At 43.6% G+C, this 21,807-nt stretch overlaps 1 protein-coding gene across 1 annotated transcript in view; it reads right to left on the minus strand.

Annotated features, from left to right (window-relative positions):
• The window catches only part of LOC306939443 (thrombospondin-3b-like), a gene marked incomplete at its 5' end in the record, with an annotated part of 34,671 nt that extends 16,598 nt beyond the window's left edge, over positions 1-18,073 (minus strand). Inside the window, 17 exons of the mRNA XM_079524031.1 lie at positions 1,780-1,973; positions 2,103-2,155; positions 3,081-3,199; positions 4,332-4,491; positions 5,276-5,383; positions 5,675-5,785; positions 6,022-6,174; positions 6,899-6,973; positions 7,198-7,338; positions 8,487-8,635; positions 8,771-8,822; positions 9,352-9,434; positions 11,281-11,307; positions 12,263-12,365; positions 12,518-12,771; positions 13,162-13,377; positions 17,986-18,073. Of these exons, the coding sequence (XP_079380157.1) occupies positions 1,780-1,973; positions 2,103-2,155; positions 3,081-3,199; positions 4,332-4,491; positions 5,276-5,383; positions 5,675-5,785; positions 6,022-6,174; positions 6,899-6,973; positions 7,198-7,338; positions 8,487-8,635; positions 8,771-8,822; positions 9,352-9,434; positions 11,281-11,307; positions 12,263-12,365; positions 12,518-12,771; positions 13,162-13,377; positions 17,986-18,073 (2,086 nt within the window). The remainder of the gene's footprint in view (positions 1-1,779; positions 1,974-2,102; positions 2,156-3,080; positions 3,200-4,331; positions 4,492-5,275; positions 5,384-5,674; positions 5,786-6,021; positions 6,175-6,898; positions 6,974-7,197; positions 7,339-8,486; positions 8,636-8,770; positions 8,823-9,351; positions 9,435-11,280; positions 11,308-12,262; positions 12,366-12,517; positions 12,772-13,161; positions 13,378-17,985) is intronic.
• Between the last annotated feature and the right edge of the window lie 3,734 nt (positions 18,074-21,807).

The raw sequence follows: 21,807 nt of genomic DNA on the forward strand, positions 1-21,807 counted from the left end.
CGGTCGGTGTCGGTCTGTCTGTCTGGGGTTGTGTGTGCTTTGTACGGTCGTTGTCTGTCTGTCTGTCTGGGGTTGTGTGTGCTTTGTACGGTCGTTGTCTGTCTGTCTGTCTGTCTGGGGTTGTGTGTGCTTTGTACGGTCGTTGTCTGTCTGTCTGTCTGGGGTTGTGTGTGCTTTGTACGGTCGTTGTCTGTCTGTCTGTCTGGGGTTGTGTGTGCTTTGTACGGTCGTTGTCTGTCTGTCTGTCTGGGGTTGTGTGTGCTTTGTACGGTCGGTGTCTGTCTGTCTGGGGTTGTGTGTGCTTTGTACGGTCGTTGTCTGTCTGTCTGTCTGGGGTTGTGTGTGCTTTGTACGGTCGTTGTCTGTCTGTCTGGGGTTGTGTGTGCTTTGTACGGTCGTTGTCTGTCTGTCTGTCTGGGGTTGTGTGTGCTTTGTACGGTCGTTGTCTGTCTGTCTGTCTGGGGTTGTGTGTGCTTTGTACGGTCGGTGTCTGTCTGTCTGGGGTTGTGTGTGCTTTGTATGGTTGTTGTCTGTCTGTCTGGGGTTGTGTGTGCTTTGTACGGTCGTTGTCTGTCTGTCTGGGGTTGTGTGTGCTTTGTACGGTCGTTGTCTGTCTGTCTGTCTGGGGTTGTGTGTGCTTTGTACGGTCGTTGTCTGTCTGTCTGTCTGTCTGGGGTTGTGTGTGCTTTGTACGGTCGGTGTCGGTCTGTCTGGGGTTGTGTGTGCTTTGTACGGTCGTTGTCTGTCAGTCTGGGGTTGTGTGTGCTTTGTACGGTCGGTGTCGGTCTGTCTGTCTGGGGTTGTGTGTGCTTTGTACGGTCGGTGTCTGTCTGTCTGTCTGGGGTTGTGTGTGCTTTGTACGGTCGTTGTCTGTCTGTCTGTCTGGGGTTGTGTGTGCTTTGTACGGTCGGTGTCTGTCTGTCTGTCTGGGGTTGTGTGTGCTTTGTACGGTCGTTGTCTGTCTGTCTGTCTGGGGTTGTGTGTGCTTTGTACGGTCGGTGTCTGTCTGTCTGGGGTTGTGTGTGCTTTGTACGGTCGTTGTCTGTCTGTCTGTCTGGGGTTGTGTGTGCTTTGTACCGGCGGTGTCTGTCTGTCTGGGGTTGTGTGTGCTTTGTACGGTCGTTGTCTGTCTGTCTGGGGTTGTGTGTGCTTTGTACGGTCGTTGTCTGTCTGTCTGCCTGGGGTTGTGTGTGCTTTGTACGGTCGTTGTCTGTCTGTCTGGGGTTGTGTGTGCTTTGTACGGTCGTTGTCTGTCTGTCTGTCTGGGGTTGTGTGTGCTTTGTACGGTCGGTGTCTGTCTGTCTGGGGTTGTGTGTGCTTTGTACGGTCGTTGTCTGTCTGTCTGTCTGTCTGGGGTTGTGTGTGCTTTGTACCGGCGGTGTCTGTCTGTCTGGGGTTGTGTGTGCTTTGTACGGTCGTTGTCTGTCTGTCTGGGGTTGTGTGTGCTTTGTACGGTCGTTGTCTGTCTGTCTGCCTGGGGTTGTGTGTGCTTTGTACGGTCGTTGTCTGTCTGTCTGGGGTTGTGTGTGCTTTGTACGGTCGTTGTCTGTCTGTCTGTCTGGGGTTGTGTGTACTGCACCGTCGTTGTCTGTCTGGCTGGGGTTGTGTGTGCTTTGTACGGCCGTTGTCTGTCTGTCTGTCTGGGGTTGCGTGTACTGCACCGTCGTTGTCTGTCTGCCTGGGGTTGTGTGTGCTTTGTACGGCCGTTGTCTGTCTGTCTGGGGTTGTGTGTGCTTTGTACGGCCGTTGTCTGTCTGTCTGGGGTTGTGTGTACTGCACCGTCGTTGTCTGTCTGGCTGGGGTTGGCCACCAGGCGGCAGTTGTCGGGTCCGGGAGGCGTGGCATCAGGGACGCCATCGTTGTCGTCATCGTCATCACACTCGTCTCCCAGCCCGTCGTTGTCCGAGTCCAGCTGGGAGCTGTTGGGGACGTGGGGACAGTTGTCCCTTGTGTCCTGATGTCCGTCTCCGTCCCTGAAATGATGGTGGTGATGATGCTGTCAGGCAGAAATCTCCTCGTATCTCCTTAATTGATCATTGTAAATAAATGCCCTACTTAAATATGATTCTTATTGTGCAATATTAAAATAAACTATTACTCACATATCCTGGTTGGTGTCACACACGTCACCCACCAGATCGTTGTCTAGATCAGACTGCACACACACACACACACACACACACACACACACACACACACACACACACACACACACACACACACGTTTTGTAATAGTAATCAAAATCTTCAAAGTAACTAATAACTAAATCTTTCAAATAATTGTAGTGGAGCCACGTGGTCGGAATGGTGGTGTGTTGGAATGCCACTTTTTTCCCATTCCTCATAGTTCTGGCTTCTTATAATTTAACCATAACATTTTAAAACTAGGGTTTTAAAACTACCAAGCTCTATATTTATATAGTAATCATTGCTAGAGTGTTAAATACCAGGGGGTCTCCCTACCTCTCCAGCAATTTCATAAACCGCAAACCGCAGGTATTCCAGTTCCAGTTTTGCCTGCGCATTTCTTTGTGTCATCACTTCCAATTTCACTTGTCCTTGTCCTTTATCCTGTATAAGTTATCTCTCCTGAGCCAGAGAGCAGGGGAGACCCAATGAACAAATACTCTATAGCAAGTACAATTATAAGACAATAGAGCTATGTAAAACTTATGTTAACAAAACAGAATCACTTATTTCACCTTAGCCATTAAAGTCCACCATACCAGCCATGAAGAAAAAGGATAGGATATATTTTGTATTTTAACCCATTCAAATCTGGAAAGCATCTGTGTCTCATTTTAGATTTTTGCATTGACTATTTAAAAAAATGGCAGATCTGCAAGCTCACAATGTGTTGCAATGCTATGCTTTGAGAGCTTGTAGATCTGCTATTTTCAAAAGATTATTATACATTTGAAAACTTGAAATGGGACAATTAGTACTTTTACTTGTTGTACTTTAAGTACATTTTGATGCCAAAACGTATGTAGTTTTACTCGAGTACATTTTGAATTGCAGTATTGATACTCTTGCTTAAGTAAATAAGTTTAGTATTTTTCCCCTCCACTGGTTCTGACCTGCATGGGGTCGTTGACATCAGGGCAGCTGTCACATGCGTCCCCGACTCCGTCCCTGTCCCGGTCCGTCTGCATGGGGTTGGGGATCCGAGGACAGTTGTCCAGGACGTTGGGAATGCCTGCATGGGGGAAGAGGACACAGTGATGTCCAGGACGTTAGGAATGCCTGCATGGGGGAAGAGGACACAGTGATGTCCAGGACGTTAGGAATGCCTACATGGGGGAAGAGGACACAGTGATGTCCAGGACGTTAGGAATGCCTGGAGGAAGAAGACACAGAGATATCCAGGACGTTAGGAATGCCTGGAGGAAGAGGACACAGTGATGTCCAGGACGTTAGGAATGCCTGGAGGAAGAAGACACAGTGATGTCCAGGACGTTAGGAATGCCTGGAGGAAGAAGACACAGTGATGTCCAGGACGTTAGGAATGCCTGGAGGAAGAAGACACAGTGATGTCCAGGACGTTAGGAATGCCTGGAGGAAGAAGACACAGAGATATCCAGGACGTTAGGAATGCCTGGAGGAAGAAGACACAGTGATGTCCAGGACGTTAGGAATGCCTGGAGGAAGAGGACACAGTGATGTCCAGGACGTTAGGAATGCCTGGAGGAAGAAGACACAGTGATGTCCAGGACGTTAGGAATGCCTGGAGGAAGAAGACACAGACACAAAGAACCGAGGACAGTTGTCCAGGACGTTAGGAATGCCTGGAGGAAGAAGACACAGTGATGTCCAGGACGTTAGGAATGCCTGGAGGAAGAAGACACAGTGATGTCCAGGGCGATAGGAATGCCTGTATGGGGGAAGAGGACACAGTGATGGAAAAAGTGGAAAACACTTATTGGGAACGCCTACAATGAACGGCAAGTTAAAACAACAAACAATCAAAGTTGAAGACCACCTGCTTTGTTTGTTGTTTATTTCAGGATTCTACCTTTATTGAAGCGATATTGTTTGGCGGAGAAAAAACACAAGGAAACCAACTGGAAAGAGAACCCCACAAAGATCATCAGTGTTCCAATTTCAAGTGTGTATTTATTCATTTATGTGTTTAATCAGTTCTCTCCTCTGAGATGAGTACAGTTTTAAAACAAAACGTGTTGAATGTTCACATTACACATATACAATAGTATAGACAAAAAAAGCGAACAAAATAAATTAAAACACAGTGAGCTTGCATACGTACGTAAGTACATTGACTTGGTGCATTTATAGATAGATGTACATTCATACACATTCTAATGTCGTACCATCTCCATCGATGTCGTTGTCACAGGTGTCTCCTGCTCCGTTTCCATCGGTGTCTTTCTGGCTGCTGTTGGGGACGTTTGGACAGTTGTCACACGCGTCACCGTACGAGTCAGTATCCGAGTTCTGTTGGTCTCTGTTGGGGACCAGGCGACAGTTGTCCTGCCCGGACACAAAGAGAAACCCCCTGGTTATGGAGCCAGATGTAGAATGTTATGAATGTTACACAATGTGCTTTATACCGCTACTAGTATTATCTTGGGCTAATTCATTTGTTTATTAAATGAATGCACACATTTTTTTCTATTTTAATTCTTAACTTCTTAAATCAGTTGCGGTTCTTCTAGCAGGTGAGTTTATTTGTGACAGTCACTAAAAACTAAATTGCAGACATCTCAAAACAAGCTGGTATGCTACGACTTCTTGCTACGAGTGAGAGACACCCATGAGCACAACACTAGAGGGAGCACCTCTGACCTTGTTTCCCCTAAATTTGACACAAACATAAGGGGGAAAATGCATCCTACTACACTGTCTGCCTGTCTGTTACCTACTGCCATAAAATGTCTCGACTCCCCAAACAAATTTTAATCTGGCCTACAAACTTGGTTGTATAATTGGATAAATTGATCACCTACTAGCTTCCCCCCAGAGAGGAAAACCACGCACTCACCAAAAAAGTCAGCACACTCTACATCCGTACAAAGTTGCGCACGCACGCGTGTGTGCGAACATGGGCCTATTTTGGGAATATTTAGAAATGGGCAGCTAAACAGTGATTATTTAAGAAGATTTTGACAACCCTAAAAATACAATGAATCAAATGCGAAATATCACACATCGTTGCTATTAGGTGGAATTCGATTTCAAATTCAACCATAGCACAAATAGCAGATTTACAGAGCTTGTAACAATGTGACCACATGACAAACGGTGATGAACGTACCTCCACGTTCTTGATGCCATCTCCATCAGCGTCCTCGTCACACTGGTCCCCAACACCGTCCCCATCTGTGTCCTCCTGGCCCGAGTTAGGAGTGTTCACACAGTTATCCTGTACGCACGCACGCACGCGCGCACGCACGCACGCGCACACACACACACACACACACACACACACACACACACACAGTTAGTGTGTAAGGTTCAACCCTGGTGGAAAAGGGGCCACAGTGAGCTTGCAGGTCGGCTATTTTCAGTGTGTGACACGACACAGCCAAGTATAACTAATCGTTTTGTACTTTTTCTGTTTTGTATGTGTCTATGGAGTTAACATTACTCTAATAGACCCCAGGTGTGGTTATAATAGGCAAATATCACGGCACTCCTTTCAGTAGATACTCACGGCTCTACAGTGGATGTCATTATCTATGCAAGGCAGGGCAGAGTCTGGGTATCCATCGATGTCCGAGTCCAGGCCGCAGGTATTCCCGTTCCCTGCCCATCCCACGTTGCACTGACCCATGAAAGAGAATCCATCTTAAGATCCATTTATACACTAGTGTTGATTTTGACAGCAAATTTTGATTTTGTTTTAGTCTTTTGAATAAAATGTAATTTAGTTTTAGTCATCTGAAATGTTTTAGTGTTAGTCTAGTTTTAGTCTACTAAATAGCATGCGAATTTAGCAATAAATCAACTGTAGATTTAGTCGATTAAAACATAAATGGGGATAGACAGATAGATTCTAACCCGACAGGAAACGTCTCCGGTGCGTTCCAGGTCACAGTGAGCGTTGGGGTCGCATGGGTTGACCCCCAGCGCTGCACAGGAGCGCTGCAGAGAGCAGCCAATGCTCTGGTTCCCATGGTAACCCACCTTACACTCACCACACATGTACGAACCCTGGTGGGAACATGGAATTGGGAAGAAGCACTTAAATGAGCACTTCACCTATTTTCAACCTATCTTCATATAAATGGTCCTCACTAATGCTCATTATAATATGGTACTATTTATGTCTACTCACTCTGTATCTCAGAGGACAGTTCAGAAACTCGCCTACCAGTGACATCATCGGTATAGGCATTGGTTTATAGAGACACACAGGGACTACAAATTCCCGCCCACCGGACCGTGCCCACCCTTCTGGTCCATTAGAATGGTGTACTGCAGAGCAGCCCATAGAAGCCCATCGAAATTCAACTGTACTTACTGTACTGACGTGTTTCACATTTCATTTACAACTTGAATGGGTTACCCATCATGTTAACAGAGCAGAGGGGAGACGGCAGACAGACAAGTAGTCGCATTTCAGTGACATCACTGTCTTTATGAGTGCCGACTTTCATGATTGGAATTCTCTATAATACAACCTGCCCCCGACTGACTTCATGTCTATATTTTGACAGGGCTTAAATAAATGTTCTACCTACCACGGAGCTCCGACGGTACATGAGAAATGAAAACATGTGTGTGTGTGTGTTTTACCGTATAATTAACTGCAGTACACCGTTCTACTTCTAACGGGCCAGAAGTGGAGCCTCTGTCTCATTTGTAGGCGCCGTGTGTCTCTATTGCAACTATAATAATAATAATAATAATAATAGAAGGTTAATGCAGCACTAACCTCTGTGTTGATACAAACAGAGTTGGGAACACAGCTACTGGATGAGTCAGCACACTCATCTACATCCGTACAAAGCTGCACACATCAATGACAACAAAGTTTAAGTCAAAATAAATCTATGCAGTATGCGTGTGTGCGTGCATGCGTGCATGCGTGCGTGCATGCGCGTGCGTAACCCTAACCCTAATCATAACTAAACTAGCAAACAATTATTTGAAAACATGAAGTATAATAATAAGAATAAGAATAATACATGAAACATGCAAAGCTATAATAATCGTGTGCTTCCTGCTTCCTACCTGATGGTGTTTTTTGGCGTAGTCCACTCCAGTCCCAGTGAGGGGGGGTCCAGTGTAGCCCACAGGGCAGGGCTCACACCTGAACCCTCTGGCTGTGTTCACACACCCCTCTGCTCTGAAACATGGCTGAGCCAGTTCACACTGTACCCGCACACACGCGCACACACACACACACACACACACACACACACACACACACACACACACACACACACACACACACACACACACACACACACACACACACACACACACACACACACACACACTGGGGTGGAGGTTGTGTAGCAGTCTTACTAGTTTGTTTTGTTTTTTTTATCCCAGCCAGCAGCTGTGCTATCATGATTGCTTTCAGCTTATTCAACAGGATGGATGGAAATATTTACAGTGTCGAACACCTTTTGGAGTAGGCTACCAGTAAGACGTACAGTACCAGCCCATGTCCATCTCACGTTTGATGTAGTCGGTTGAGTACAGTATTGGCAGGCGTCTGTGGGAATGTGAAGCTCAACGGGAATTTGAATAGAAGCTTGCGATTTGACAGATGGTTGTCGGATGGTTATTCTCATAAATGAAACTCTCTGTGACCTTCGGGAGCAGAGGATGGAAACGGGGGTAATTGTTGGGTCTGGTTTGCTTCCTTTCTGTGCAGAGGGGTTACCTCACGCAAGCTTATGTTCTTGTGGGACGTGGCTAAGGTTGGCATCCTTTGGGATTTGAACAATTACGGTTCCTTAACGATTCCCTCTTAACGGTCCAATTCCTCCCTTTGAGGATTCCTATAGGGGGTTCCAAATGGACCCTTACAGGTCTATAACTCTTGAGAGTGTAACATTGGAACACACTCAGAGTTATGGTGGTCCTTCAACTTTTGGGAACCACCGGTATTATAATTCTATAGCAGACATGAAGTCCACATACCAGTGTGATAAACCTGGTTCCGGAAACGGTTACAAATGTGACAGAAACCGATTCTGGTTCGTCAATGTTGGATCCGGTTCCGGTTCCGCATCCCAAACCCAGACGTGACCCTGCCTGAGGGACACAGTGGTAATAGGGGCAACCACGGGGGAAATGGTGACAAATGTGTCTCGGAGTTTCATTTTTAGCACATCTGCATTTGTTACCTCTGTGAACTTGTACCTTTTGTACATCCATATTTCATATAAAAGGACTGGACATGTGTCGGGGCAATCATTACTGCTACTTTAATGTCCGATTAATTCACATTTGTAGTTATTTTAAAATGAGATGAATGCTGGGGATTTGACGATGTCAAGTCAGCGTACCTCATCAATGTCATGGCAGTGCGTTCCGTTACCCATAAGGCCATGGGGGCAGGGTCCACAGTGGTATCCTGGGTACTCCCGCGTCTCTGTACAGGACACACCCTTATAGCAAGGGTTGGGATCACAGCGAGACTGAGGCTCATGAAAACCTTAAATAGACATGACACAGTATTCATTTATTTGACTGAAACCATGACCAAAACGTCCGTCGACGTTTCACTAGAAAAGACGGCCGAATTAAGTTTCCTCAGGCGTCTTACTGGTATAATATGTAGTATACTGACCACATGCTTGACACTCCAAAATGGTGTTCCTGATCAGCGACATCTCCTTCACCTGCACACACACACACACACACACACACACACACACACACACACACACACACACACACACACACACACACACACACACACATACACACACACACACACACAATATTTATTTGCATTCACATTTAACAAGAAATTCCCGAACACAAAGATGCACAAACTTGGGAAACTCAACAATAAGTGTTTTAGGACACAGATCACGGATAGCCTACACAGGAGGCATCCACATGAGGAGTATCACAGATACAGAATTTAGCCACACACACACACACACACTTCTCCTCCTTCCTCCCTCTTGTGAATCGTTTTATTTTTGTTTAATTTCTTACACAGATAGTTTCTGATAAAAATGAATATCAAATATCTAAATACTGAATACTGTATCAATCGCCTTAAAATCTGTCTGGGGTGAAGACCAAGTATACGTTGAAATGACCCCAGACATGTTTGAAAGTGCAATATCCAGTGCTTGAGTACATGTTACACCACTGGTGACAATAAAGCTGCATTTAGTGTTTCTTGTTGTTTCTCACCTGTTCCTTGATGTCCAATTGCAGCTCTCCCAAGATCCGATTGAAGGTGATCATCTGACTAATCAGAGCCTTCGCATGCTCACCTAGCAGCAGAGAAAACGGACCAATCAGAGCCTCGAAAACATGATGCTGATAATGATTAAAGCACTGTGTCTCAATGTGGGGCCCGGAGACTAAGAGAGGTCCAAATTGACCGTTAGGAATGTACAAAATGGCTCAATCAAAATGCAGCCCAAACTGTGTTTTGGTTGTGAACAGAGCAGCAGCAGCCCCAGCTCTGTGAGATCGCGGGAGCCCACTGCACCCTCGCCTCTTCTGAATCAACAAATGATTCCTGAGCGCGGCGCACGCTGCGGCTCACCGCTCCAAGAGATGGGTCAAATGCGGAGAACAAATTTCACTGCGGTAACGTCTGTGACTAATCGTACGACTTTGACTTTGACTTTGTAATCTCTGACTCTGTATGTATTTATCGTTGTATTATTATAATATTATTATAGTTTTGGATTTTTCATTATAGTTTTGTTTTAGTTAGTTTTGGCTTGTTTTTTTTTTCTAATTCAGTTAGTTTTGGTTAGTTTTTAGAGTGGGTTTGCTAGTGTTTTTTCAGCCCGTTTCAATCCTGCACCTGACGAGAAAGTCAGGTGCAGGATTGAAAAGGGCCAGAGTAAGTATTGTGTAATAAAAAATCAAGAAAAGATAGCATTTAAAAAAAGAATATTCAGATACAGATTAAGCTTCTAAATAAATTGACAAAAACAAATACTAAGGGCATTTTGTCTATCATTTCAGTTAGTTTTAGTTAGTTTTGTGAGCACGTATTACAATAAAGTTGCAGTTTTTATTCATTTTAGTTTCAGTTTTTTCATTAGATTGAGTTAACTCTGTGTCTGTGTGACACCCCTGGGTGAAGAAGTGGTGGGGAAATCTGAAGGATACCAACGACATAATATATGTGACACTGCCACATAAATGTGTGAAATAATGTATGTCCTGCCCTTGTATGAGTATTGAAAGAAAATGGGGGATAACAGGGTACGGAGAATATATTGTGTTTTGTGTAGCTAAACATTGGTCATCCATTTTCTGTTGACTACGTTTAATCATAGGGATTAAACTGGGTGGGGGAAAAAAACATGTGAGCAATAGTTCCAGGATTAGTTCCAGGAAGTGAGCTACCAGGAAACTATAAGGGGACAGGAAGTGAGGCATCAGGAGTTCCATTTTAGAGCAAGAAGCAGTGTTTGGTGGTGGTTGTTTAACAAACAAACTCTTTTTAAAGCTAATACTAAGCAGAAATCAGAACTTAACTTAAACCAATAACCACTTTGACCAAAGAACTTTCGGTAGGCCTAGGTGAAGAAGGAAAGTTTGGTCAGAGTCAGACATTGCTGATGCTTTGATCTCTGAACAAACAATTCAGAATCAGAGCTTTTGAACCAGCTGAGGACTCCTGACATGAAGGTTGGGTGAGGAGCATACAATACGTTTAACTTTTTTCGGTGAGCAATGCATTGCCTTTTTGTTTTTGTAACTTTGGGGACTACAATTCATTTGAGAAAAGATAAGATCTACAATGCTTGGTTGGATTACTTTTTTTGGATTACCTTTTGAATACTTGACTCTTAATTGGGACACTGTGTGTGTGTGTGTGTGTGTGTGTGTGTGTGTGTGTGTGTGTGTGTGTGTGTGTGTGTGTGTGTGTGTGTGTGTGTGTGTGTGTGTGTGACTGTGTGTGTGTGTGTGTGTGTGTGTGTGTGTGCGCACGCGCGTGATATCATTGAAAGTGAAAGTGGTTAAGTCTCGGCTTAAAAATAGCTTGTGACTAAATAATGGATTCATTGGAACAAAGGATTTTTGAGTGATGAGTTGATATGAAACATGTGAGTTGTGCAAAACCAACAGAAGATATTCATTCCTGCTACTCACCCAGAATGCTGCTCACATCTGCACTGACTGGAACAACACAAAACACACAAATTATCACTTATTATACTGTACGTACAATTTACAATTTACAATTTAGGCATTTAGCAGACGCTCTTAATCCAGAGCGACTTACAATAGGCAAGAACAAATTGTATTGCCTAATACGTATTGTAAAATACGTATTAGGCATGTAACGATTCACTCAACTCACGATACGATTCGTATCACGATATGAGGTTCACGATACGATTTTTCACGATATTTTAAACAAAAAATATTTTCCAGAAAAATTACTGTTTTTAATTTTAGATAATTTATCTTCCCCCCTGAGCTTTTTTCACATTTTTTTATTTATCAACATCACCCAACACACACAGCTCCCCTCTACAGTGCTCTACTACTGAAAGTCAAATTTCTCTCCAAAAGCACTTGAATATGATGGGAAATGACTAAAGCTCACATTTCATATCACACCATAATTCACTAGCCCCCCTAAAAAACAAAAAAAATGGAAAATCGAATCGAATATCGCCATGATTAATATCGATATATATGATGATATAGGATATATCATTACATGCCTAGTACGTATTATAACATATTATGGGGCTTCAACAAGGGGTCATAGTTAACCCATTCCCGCCTTTGGCGTGGATCTACGCCAATTGAATAAATCTGACCCAGCTACTTTCTAGATTTTCTAAAAACTATTATTTGTTTATTTGTTTTAACATTTTAACAACACACATATTTTATGGGGTTCCCTGGCACAAAATAGTTTCATGGTTGTCGGTGACCAAAAACATATAATTTGGGGGTCCTTGACATTCAAGTTCTCAAATTCTGCCCAAACCTGACCCAACGTTTTCGGGCCGGGCCAAGCCTAAAATGTATGCTAATTAGTAGGGTCGGGCCTCAGGCCCTTAATTCTCAGGAACTCTACTTGACATGAAAAAGTTTGAAGGTATAGTCTACTGTCTACCTGAGTTATGTTGTGACGTGTCTCCTTGGAAGGGACAGTCAGCCAGGAGTCCTGCGCTGGACACTGAGCCTCCAATAACTAGCTTCAACGTGTCCACTTTACCCTGTAATACATACACACGCACATGCGCACATGTGCACATGTGCACGCACGCACACACACAAATGCACCATTTACACACACTAACGTTAAGAATGCAATTGACAACATAGCTTTTGGCTATAAATAACGGACTGATTGACAGACAGACATTACCTGGAGCCTGGCGTAGGTCTTGTGTCCGGTCCTGACCTCCACAGTGTGCGTGTCACCGGGCATGCTGACCAGTGGAGGCAGGTTGTGTGAGGCGTCGGCCAGCCTACAGTTGACATGCAGCTCCAGCAGCAGCTGCTGTGAGCCCAGGCCTCCCACGCGGAGGATGAGCGAACGACTGCGACCGTCTGACGAGCCGGGAACCTGCAGGTTGACACTGTGCAGCTTCCCGTCCTGACGCACGTACCGCACCAGGACTGAAAATGGATCGATTGGTTGACTGAATATTATATTGTCCAAATGCTTTCTAAATCAGTAGTTCTCAGGCGTTTTTGTGCCAAGGACCCCCGAAATGATGTGCATGTGTGGACGCGTGGACCCCCCCATCTGAAAATGATGTGTATGTGTTGCCGCGTGGATCCCCTCCCATCTCAAAATGATGTATGTGTGGCCGCACGGACACCCCCCCCCCATCTGGAAATGATGTGTATGTGTGGCCGCATGGACCCCCCCCATTTGAAAATTATGCATGTGTGGCCACATTAACCTGCAGGCCACATTATGTGAAGGAGGGGGGCGATATGTGGCCCCGGGCCGCCAGTTGACCATTTAGCCTATGGTCTAAGACTAAGTGCTACTTACTGTACCTTTGTTAGTCTTGCCCATCATGGCCACTTCCAGGTACTTGGCGTTGTCCTGCTTGTTGTACAGTCCCAGCAGAACTCCTCCCATGCGGGGCGGCAGTCGGAACGTTGTGAGCACGTAGATGTCAGACACCCCGCCGTCGCCCTGCAGAGCTCGGGAGAGCTGCTCCACTGCTGCGCTGAGACGCCTGGTTTCCCCCAGCTCCAACACGTCAATGACTGCACCAACAACACATGCACATTTGACAGCAAACGCTGATTTATTTCTAGTCGTAGGTCTTTTGAATAAAATGTGCATTTACGTAAGTACTGTACTTAAGTACAATTTTGAGGAATATGTACTTTGTACAATTTACATCAAAATAGTACAATACTTAAGTAAATGTACTTTGTTACTTTTAATTCCACCATTGCCCATTCTCCCTGGAGACCAAAAAGCATCGACTCTACTCTACATGGATATGAATTGCAGAACTATTGTAAGTCCTCATGGATATGTGCAGCATGTCAGCCTGAATATACTCAACTGTATCATCCAATCACAGTTCACAGAAATAATGCCCTCTCAAAAATAGCAGATATACAAGCTCATATAGTATAGTGCTCTTTTTTATTTTTATTTTCTAAATGTTTTATCACAAATAGACTAGTCTTCTCGGGGTCCCTGGCCATTTTCAAATGGGGTTGTCTGCAGCCAATTACATAGTTATTTAGGTGGTCCTTGGCACTCTACTGATTTAGAAGGCATTTAGAATCGGCCTCGAGTCTTAAAACATCAAAGTGGCTGCACCCACACAGTCAGTGCCAAAGTTAATATTTATACTCCTCTTTGATACAATCTCAGTGTCATACTAGACCTCTCCACTGGTACAGGGCCATGGGTCATCGCCTTCAATTGTTTTCAGTCCGAGGGTGCCTTAGCAGAGAGAGAGGTGAAGCAGGGACCTCCACTATACAGTACCGTATTGAGAGACAGATGAAGCAAGGACCTCCATTACATATCGTATGAGACAGATGAAGAAGGGACCTCCATTACATATCGTATGAGACAGATGAAGAAGGGACCTCCACTACATATCGTATAGATGAGAGACAGATGAAGCAGGGACCTCCACTACATATCGTATGAGACAGATGAAGCAAGGACCTCCACTACATATCGTATAGATGAGAGACAGATGAAGCAGGGACCTCCACTACATATCGTATGAGACAGATGAAGCAGGGACCTCCACTACATATCGTATGAGACAGATGAAGCAAGGACCTCCACTACATATCATATGAGACAGATGAAGCAAGGACCTCCACTACATATCGTATAGATGAGAGACAGATGAAGCAGGGACCTCCACTACATATCGTATGAGACAGATGAAGCAAGGACCTCCACTACATATCGTATGAGACAGATGAAGCAAGGACCTCCACTACATATCGTATGAGACAGATGAAGCAAGGACCTCCACTACATATCGTATAGATGAGAGACAGATGAAGCAGGGACCTCCACTACATATCGTATGAGACAGATGAAGCAAGGACCTCCACTACATATCGTATGAGACAGATGAAGCAAGGACCTCCACTACATATCGTATGAGACAGATGAAGCAAGGACCTCCACTACATATCGTATAGATAAGAGACAGATGAAGAAGGGACCTCCACTACATATCGTATGAGACAGATGAAGCAAGGACCTCCACTACATATCGTATGAGACAGATGAAGCAAGGACCTCCACTACATATCGTATGAGACAGATGAAGCAAGGACCTCCACTACATATCGTATGAGACAGATGAAGCAAGGACCTCCACTACATATCGTATGAGACAGATGAAGCAAGGACCTCCACTACATATCGTATGAGACAGATGAAGCAAGGACCTCCACTACATATTGTACAGTAGATGAGAGACAGATGAAGCAGGGACCTCCACTACATATCGTATGAGACAGATGAAGCAAGGACCTCCACTACATATCGTATAGATGAGAGACAGATGAAGCAGGGACCTCCACTACATATCGTATGAGACAGATGAAGCAAGGACCTCCACTACATATCGTATGAGACAGATGAAGCAAGGACCTCCACTACATATCGTATGAGACAGATGAAGCAAGGACCTCCACTACATATCGTATGAGACAGATTAAGCAAGGACCTCCACTACATATTGTATACAGTAGATGAGAGACAGATGAAGCATGGACCTCCACTACATATCGTATGAGACAGATGTTCCTATGTGTATCTTCAGACATTTAACCTTGAACCCTCAATAATATATAGCAAACTTGTACTGGGGACGCTCTTTTTTTTTACCTCTATGTAACCCAGGTTTATAATTGTATGTCTGTGTGTGTATGGTCACGGTATCTACATCAGTTCGCAGCTCATCACACCACTCACTCACTCACTCACTCACTCACTCAGTCACACCAGTTTGGAATCAGCAATTATCACCGCCACCACACCCTAGTATAAAGCACAGCACTTTTTTGTCTCAGTCAGTAGGTGTGTTTCCATAAAGCCGTTTGTTTGCGCATTAAGGCTCTTGCGCAAAATCTCCTGGATGGAAACACCTCAAAATGCGAATAAGTCTCAATTTTTCGCAAAAACACTTTCGCTTGAAGGTGGCGGATTTGGGCTTTTTCGAAAAAAGGGAAATGCGCAAATAGTGTATGGAAACACTTGCTGAAAAGGTTTTTAATTTACATCTACACCAAATATCTTTGCAGAAAATAGCAGATCTACAAGCTCACAACGTGTCACACTTGGCTTGTCTATCTGCTATTTTCTGTGAATAGAGGGTATTCGCGTGACATCATCATCAAACCCGGAAGTTATGCAGGAATGCCTACTGAGTGGCAAAAAACTACTTTCTGGCCTTGACAACCCATGCATCCAAACATAAAAGTCTGATCTGATTGCATTAAACAATGTTAAACAATGTTAAACTCGCTTTGCATGTTGCTTTGCCACTCGATTTGCCACTCGATGTGCCATTCACTTTAAGCATGCGCATACCCTCTATAGGGATGAGTGGGGTGCGTATGGCCAAGACTCAAACACAATCTATCAGAGCGCAGAGTGCCCATGCCTCTCTAGAAGACATCAATGGGTGTTCGGGGTTAAGTGGAACAAGCAGTGTGGGTTTTTACAAGGGGTTACATTTTCTTTTGAAAATAGGCTAGCAGATCAACAAGCTCAAAACCATGAGCTTGTAGATTGGCTATTTTCAAATAGACTAAATACAAATTGTAATATCTTAATCTACAAATAACTAGTAAAGTTTTCAAATAATTGTCATGAGTATGCTATATATATATATATATATATATATATATATATATATATATTCATATGCTATAAAATATATATAATTACATTTTAATAAGTGGCCCTGGTCTTTCCTTAATGGGACTGATCGAGGTATAGCTACTGGGACCTAAGTCGGGACTTGATCACCCCGGCTGGGTCACCTGAGTGAGGGGTATGATGTTGCGAGACCTGAAACCATGATGACCTTGGGATACATCACTGAGGATACGTCCCAGGTGCATCCATGCAATGTACGTTCCAGTACTGTGTGTATTGAAACATTGACATGTAACAGGAGTAAAGTAAAATCACCTCAATATTTAGCTGAAGTAGGCACTTGTAGTGAATACAAAAACACTCACCCCAAAACACGCTCACCCCGGGTCAAATCCGGCGACCTTGTAACGGTCGACCACCAGGTATTCATATTCGTATAACCTCATTAAAATTATGCCTAAAACTAACCTTATTCCTAAACGTAATCTCAGTAAAACTATATGCCTATACCGAACCTCAGTCCTAAAGATGACCTCAGTAAAACTATGCCTAAACCTAACCGTAATTATTCCTAAACATAACCTCAGTAAAACTATGCCTAAACCTAATCGTAATTATTCCTAAACATAACCTCAGTAAAACTATGCCTAAACCTAACCGTAATTATTCCTAAACATAACCTCAGTAAAACTATGCCTAACCTAACCTTATTAGTACTATAACCTCAGTAAAAAGTGCTGGGGGCGAGTAGTGGAAAACAAATGAGGGTGAGTGTCTTTTGGGAGCATTCCGGTTACCCTTGCTTGTAGTAAATGTAGGCTATAGGACCTAATAGTTATACAGTGTGTTTAGAGGTCAAGTGGAACAAGGAGTGTTTACAAGCAGGGTTACTATGGCACGGGGTCTGACTGACCCCCTAGGCTACAACACTTTATGATGTATGGACAACACACACACACGCGCGCGCGCACACGCACACACACACACACACACACACACACACACACGATTTTGCCAATACCTTTTTAGGTTATATTTCCATACACAATCATACAGGCTAAGTTGTAAAATATAGCTGTGCACTTACACCATTTCATAGTTGATTAACCCCTTGTAAGTCTGTCATGGGCATGGCTATATCTAGACAAAAACCTTTACACAACCTTTTCATAAGGGTTTCTTTGAAAAGATCATGTTTGCAGTTATAGTGCGGTAAGTGCGGTGACACAGTGGATTCGGTCTTAAATAAACCATCTCAAGTCTATAACTCTTGACAGTGTAGGACAAATTGAAACAAATGGACCAATTTTGTTATTTCACAGTCTGTCAAGACTAGAGTTAAGGAGAGACGTCTTGCCATTTTAGTGAGAACCATTGCGGTAACAGACCGGCCGCGGTGCGATGCGAATATCACTATAGGCTACCTTGCGTGTTCGCGGTCACATCATAATACATAAAGTTAAACACAAGTGGATAAGCTACATATCATTGATTACCTTGCATCTGTGCAGCCGTGCCGCTGAAGCCGCAATAAAGCGCCCAAAAGAACAGCAGAAACTCTGGAATCAGTCTGTATCCCTCCATCGTTCAACACACACACACACACGCGCGCGCACACGCGCACACACAGCACACTGTGCAGTGAGTCTGACACTGACTGCAAGAATGTAGCCTACACACGCACGTACACACACACACACACACAGCATTGAGCTGCAGGCAAGAGGCAACAAAAGAACAGCTTTATCACTATAGCATGCGCTGTCTGCCTGCCTGCCTGCAGCAGGCATTAATTAATATATTAGATAAGTTACTTAGTTTGTGCATGTCAAAGCAAAGGTGTGTGTGTGTGTTTGTGTGTGTGTGTGTGTGTGTGTGTGTGTGTGTCCAAGCCCCTGGTGAATCATGACCGTAACACTGTGTCAAATATTATATACAAATAGCCTGCAAATATATTTTGACACAGAATCACAGAAATGTTCTATTTCCACCTTCCAAATGATTCACCAGGAGCCATGGATGGCTTGGTTCCAGGCTTACTGGAACCAAACATGGAAATCTGTACAAATGAATGGGTTTTGTGTCTGTGGCACCAAATGACCACCACAGCTATGCCACATATAGGCACTAATTGAGCCTTTCTAATCTTCTACAATTATACCTAAAGGCCGAGCTACACCGAACGAGCGTGTAAAACGCACACATGCCCCGCATAGCCTACGCAGTACACTTTAAAATAGGACTGGATCTATGGCCCAAACCTTACCACACCAGCTGCGTCTTCTCCTTGCAACTACTCGCAACTCTTTGCAACAAAACAAACCACACCAACTCCTTGCCATTAGGAATAGTAGTAGCATGTTGCAAGGAGTTGCATGGCGACCCTCCGGTGTGGTTAAGGCTTAAAAGTGCGTGTGTGCATTGGTGTAGCTCTGGCGTAAAAGCTTTGAGCCAGCTGTTCTCAATGTGGAGTCTGGGGACCACTGCAGGGGACATTGAAGAGGTTCCAACAGGAGGTCTCCGGCAAAATTGTTAATACAGCACAAGAACCAGCTATTTGAAGATAGCAGATCTATAAGCTCATAACACGTCATAACAGACAGTAATGTAGACATGAGGTAATGCTAGTTCAGTCTTGTGCATGTGTTGCAATGTTAGTGTAATCCTAGCAGACATACGTGTGCTGTCCATCTGCGGTTTTCTACACTTTTCCAAAGCATGTTGTCAAAATCCTGCTCCCCTCTGACAGCTCCCATCTGGATGCTTATAAAAACGAACAACCATTTAAACAACCTCCTCATATAAGACACAGACAGACTCAGTAGCATGGTGGAAAGTAACATTTACTCTAGTACTGTGTCTGTACTTATACAATTTTGAGGTCCGAGGACCCCCAGGGGTGCTTCAGGGGGTTCCCAACAAAGTCAGTTTAACCACTTTAAACCTATTCAAAATAGATCTACAAGCTCACTCACATCACATTTTTAAACACACATTCTTGCTTTTGGGGGTCCCTAACAAAACATCATTCAAATGGGGGTCCATGGCCAAGCATTCTGTATCAAGTTGGATGTCCTTGACAATGACACGATAATGTTTTAGAACCACAGGACATTTATTTGCAAACCCCTTTCCCAGTTAATTGTTTGAATAAGAGATTGAGTGAACTAATGCATTTCAAACAGTAAGGATACTGCTTACATAAACTCTCTCTCGGTTGTCCTCAGACGAGCCCTTCATCACTGCCTTCAAAATGATGCTGGTGTCAGACATAGAATAGGCCTGTCACAATAATGTGTACCACAGACGAAAAACAGTCTAAGTCCAAATGTCATTCTGACCCCTCCACGAAAAGGCCTCATTGTACTGAACCCTTATCTATCATTTATACATTATGGATCAATAGTGTGGATTTAGACTGTTTTTCGTCTGTGGCATTCTTACATTGCCTCATTGCAATTATTGAGATACAGTAATCACAATTATTTTTTTGCATAATTGTAATCCATTCCTCTAGTCCCTGTTAGGGAGCTAGAACTGCACTCTGTCGAGTGCCTACTCGAGCGCAAGTACTGTCGACCGCTACGAACCTTCAAATCTCAGCCTCTCTGAAATATTGGTTTCAATATTGAGTTATTAGGTTTAGCTATATGTGCTATACGTACCTAGTCATTGGAGGTAAAAAAATAGTATTTTGAAAGCTTTTATCTATAAAAGAAATACAGTTCCATCGGTTTAGAAGTGTCCAGGATCCACTTGTAGTTTCTCAAAGAAAAATAAAACATGGATATCAGATGATATCCTTTAACTATCAGATGATATCCTTTAACTATCAGATGATATCCTTTAACTAACTTGAAAACACTTGAATGAAATTTTATTATGAACCTTGTAAATGATTGTAATTCATGATTGAAAAACATGGATTGGTTACGTAATCAACAACAACCAATTAGGGACTACAAAGCATAACAAGTAATGACGTAATTAATACAGGTGAGTGACGGGATATAACTGGCTTTCGATGGTGACGTAATAAAGGTAAGTTTCAGATGACATACATGTATACATAATAAAGGCATTTTATATATGTACATATATATATTTGTAAGTTGATAAGTAGTACTGTGGTTACTTGGGTTGTTTTATGCGTATGCTGTGGCTGATTTTGAGAGTGACGTAATGAAGATATGTACCAATGCCAGGGTATAACTGGCTTTCGATGGTGACATAATAAAGGTAGGTTTCAGATTACACATATACATGTATGTATATGTAAGCTGTATATATGTATATGTAATTTGTAAGTTGAAAAGTAGTATACTGTGGTTACTTGGGTTGTTTTATGCGTATGCCATGGCTGCTTCTGAGAGTGACGTAATGAAGATATGTACCAATACCAGGGTATAACTGGCTCTCGATGGTGACGTAATAAAGATATGTTTCAGCGTTGGGTGGATTAAAGGTAATGCCTCAGGCTCTATGTATACATGTATGTAATCTGAAACCTACCTCGAAAGCCAGTTATACCCTGGCATTGGTACATATCTTCATTACGTCCCTCTCAGAAGCAGCCACGGCATACGCATCGAAGCACCGGACAAACAACATTACTTGTGCGCTCTGCTTGCGCAAGTAAAAAGCCAATCTACAAGCTCACAACGCATTGTAATGCAATGTGTTGTGAGCTTGTAGATGGCTATTATCATGGTTCAGAATTGGAAGGGGTTTTTATGAACTGAAATCTAGTCAAAACAAAGCAAAGAAGGTTAAAAGAAAGTTGACCTAAAACATTGAAACTTGTCCACTAATGACATGCCTGAACAGACGTGCACCAGCGTCTAAAATGCAATGTGACTCATGGAGTTATTATTCCAAATCCAAAATATTATCTACAGACTGTAACAGACATGGATCTTTAAAATGTGAAACCTTTGCCACCTTGAGTGGTATATACCGACATCTGGTCTGGACGCATGGACTATAACACGTAAGCTGTGATATAGTGTGTTTTCTTACCTGTGTGTGTGTTCATTCCACTGGGTGTGAGCGGTACCCTCCCAGTGGGACAGAGCCTAGGAGAAGGTCACGGCAGGGGTCACAGACTCTTCTGCTTGTTTCCAGATGCATTTGCCCCCCCCCCCCCAACACACACACACACACACACACACACACACACACACACACACACACACAGGAACACATGTCTGTTCCTCTTTACCACAGGAAGCTACATCCTTTTTAATACACAGCTTGTTCACATCATCTTTTTAACTGATTCTCCTTTAGGCTGAAAGCCGTGTGTGTGTGTGTGTGTG

This window comes from Electrona antarctica (genome assembly GCF_951216825.1).
Source record: "Electrona antarctica genome assembly, chromosome: 16".
Lineage (NCBI taxonomy): Eukaryota > Metazoa > Chordata > Actinopteri > Myctophiformes > Myctophidae > Electrona > Electrona antarctica.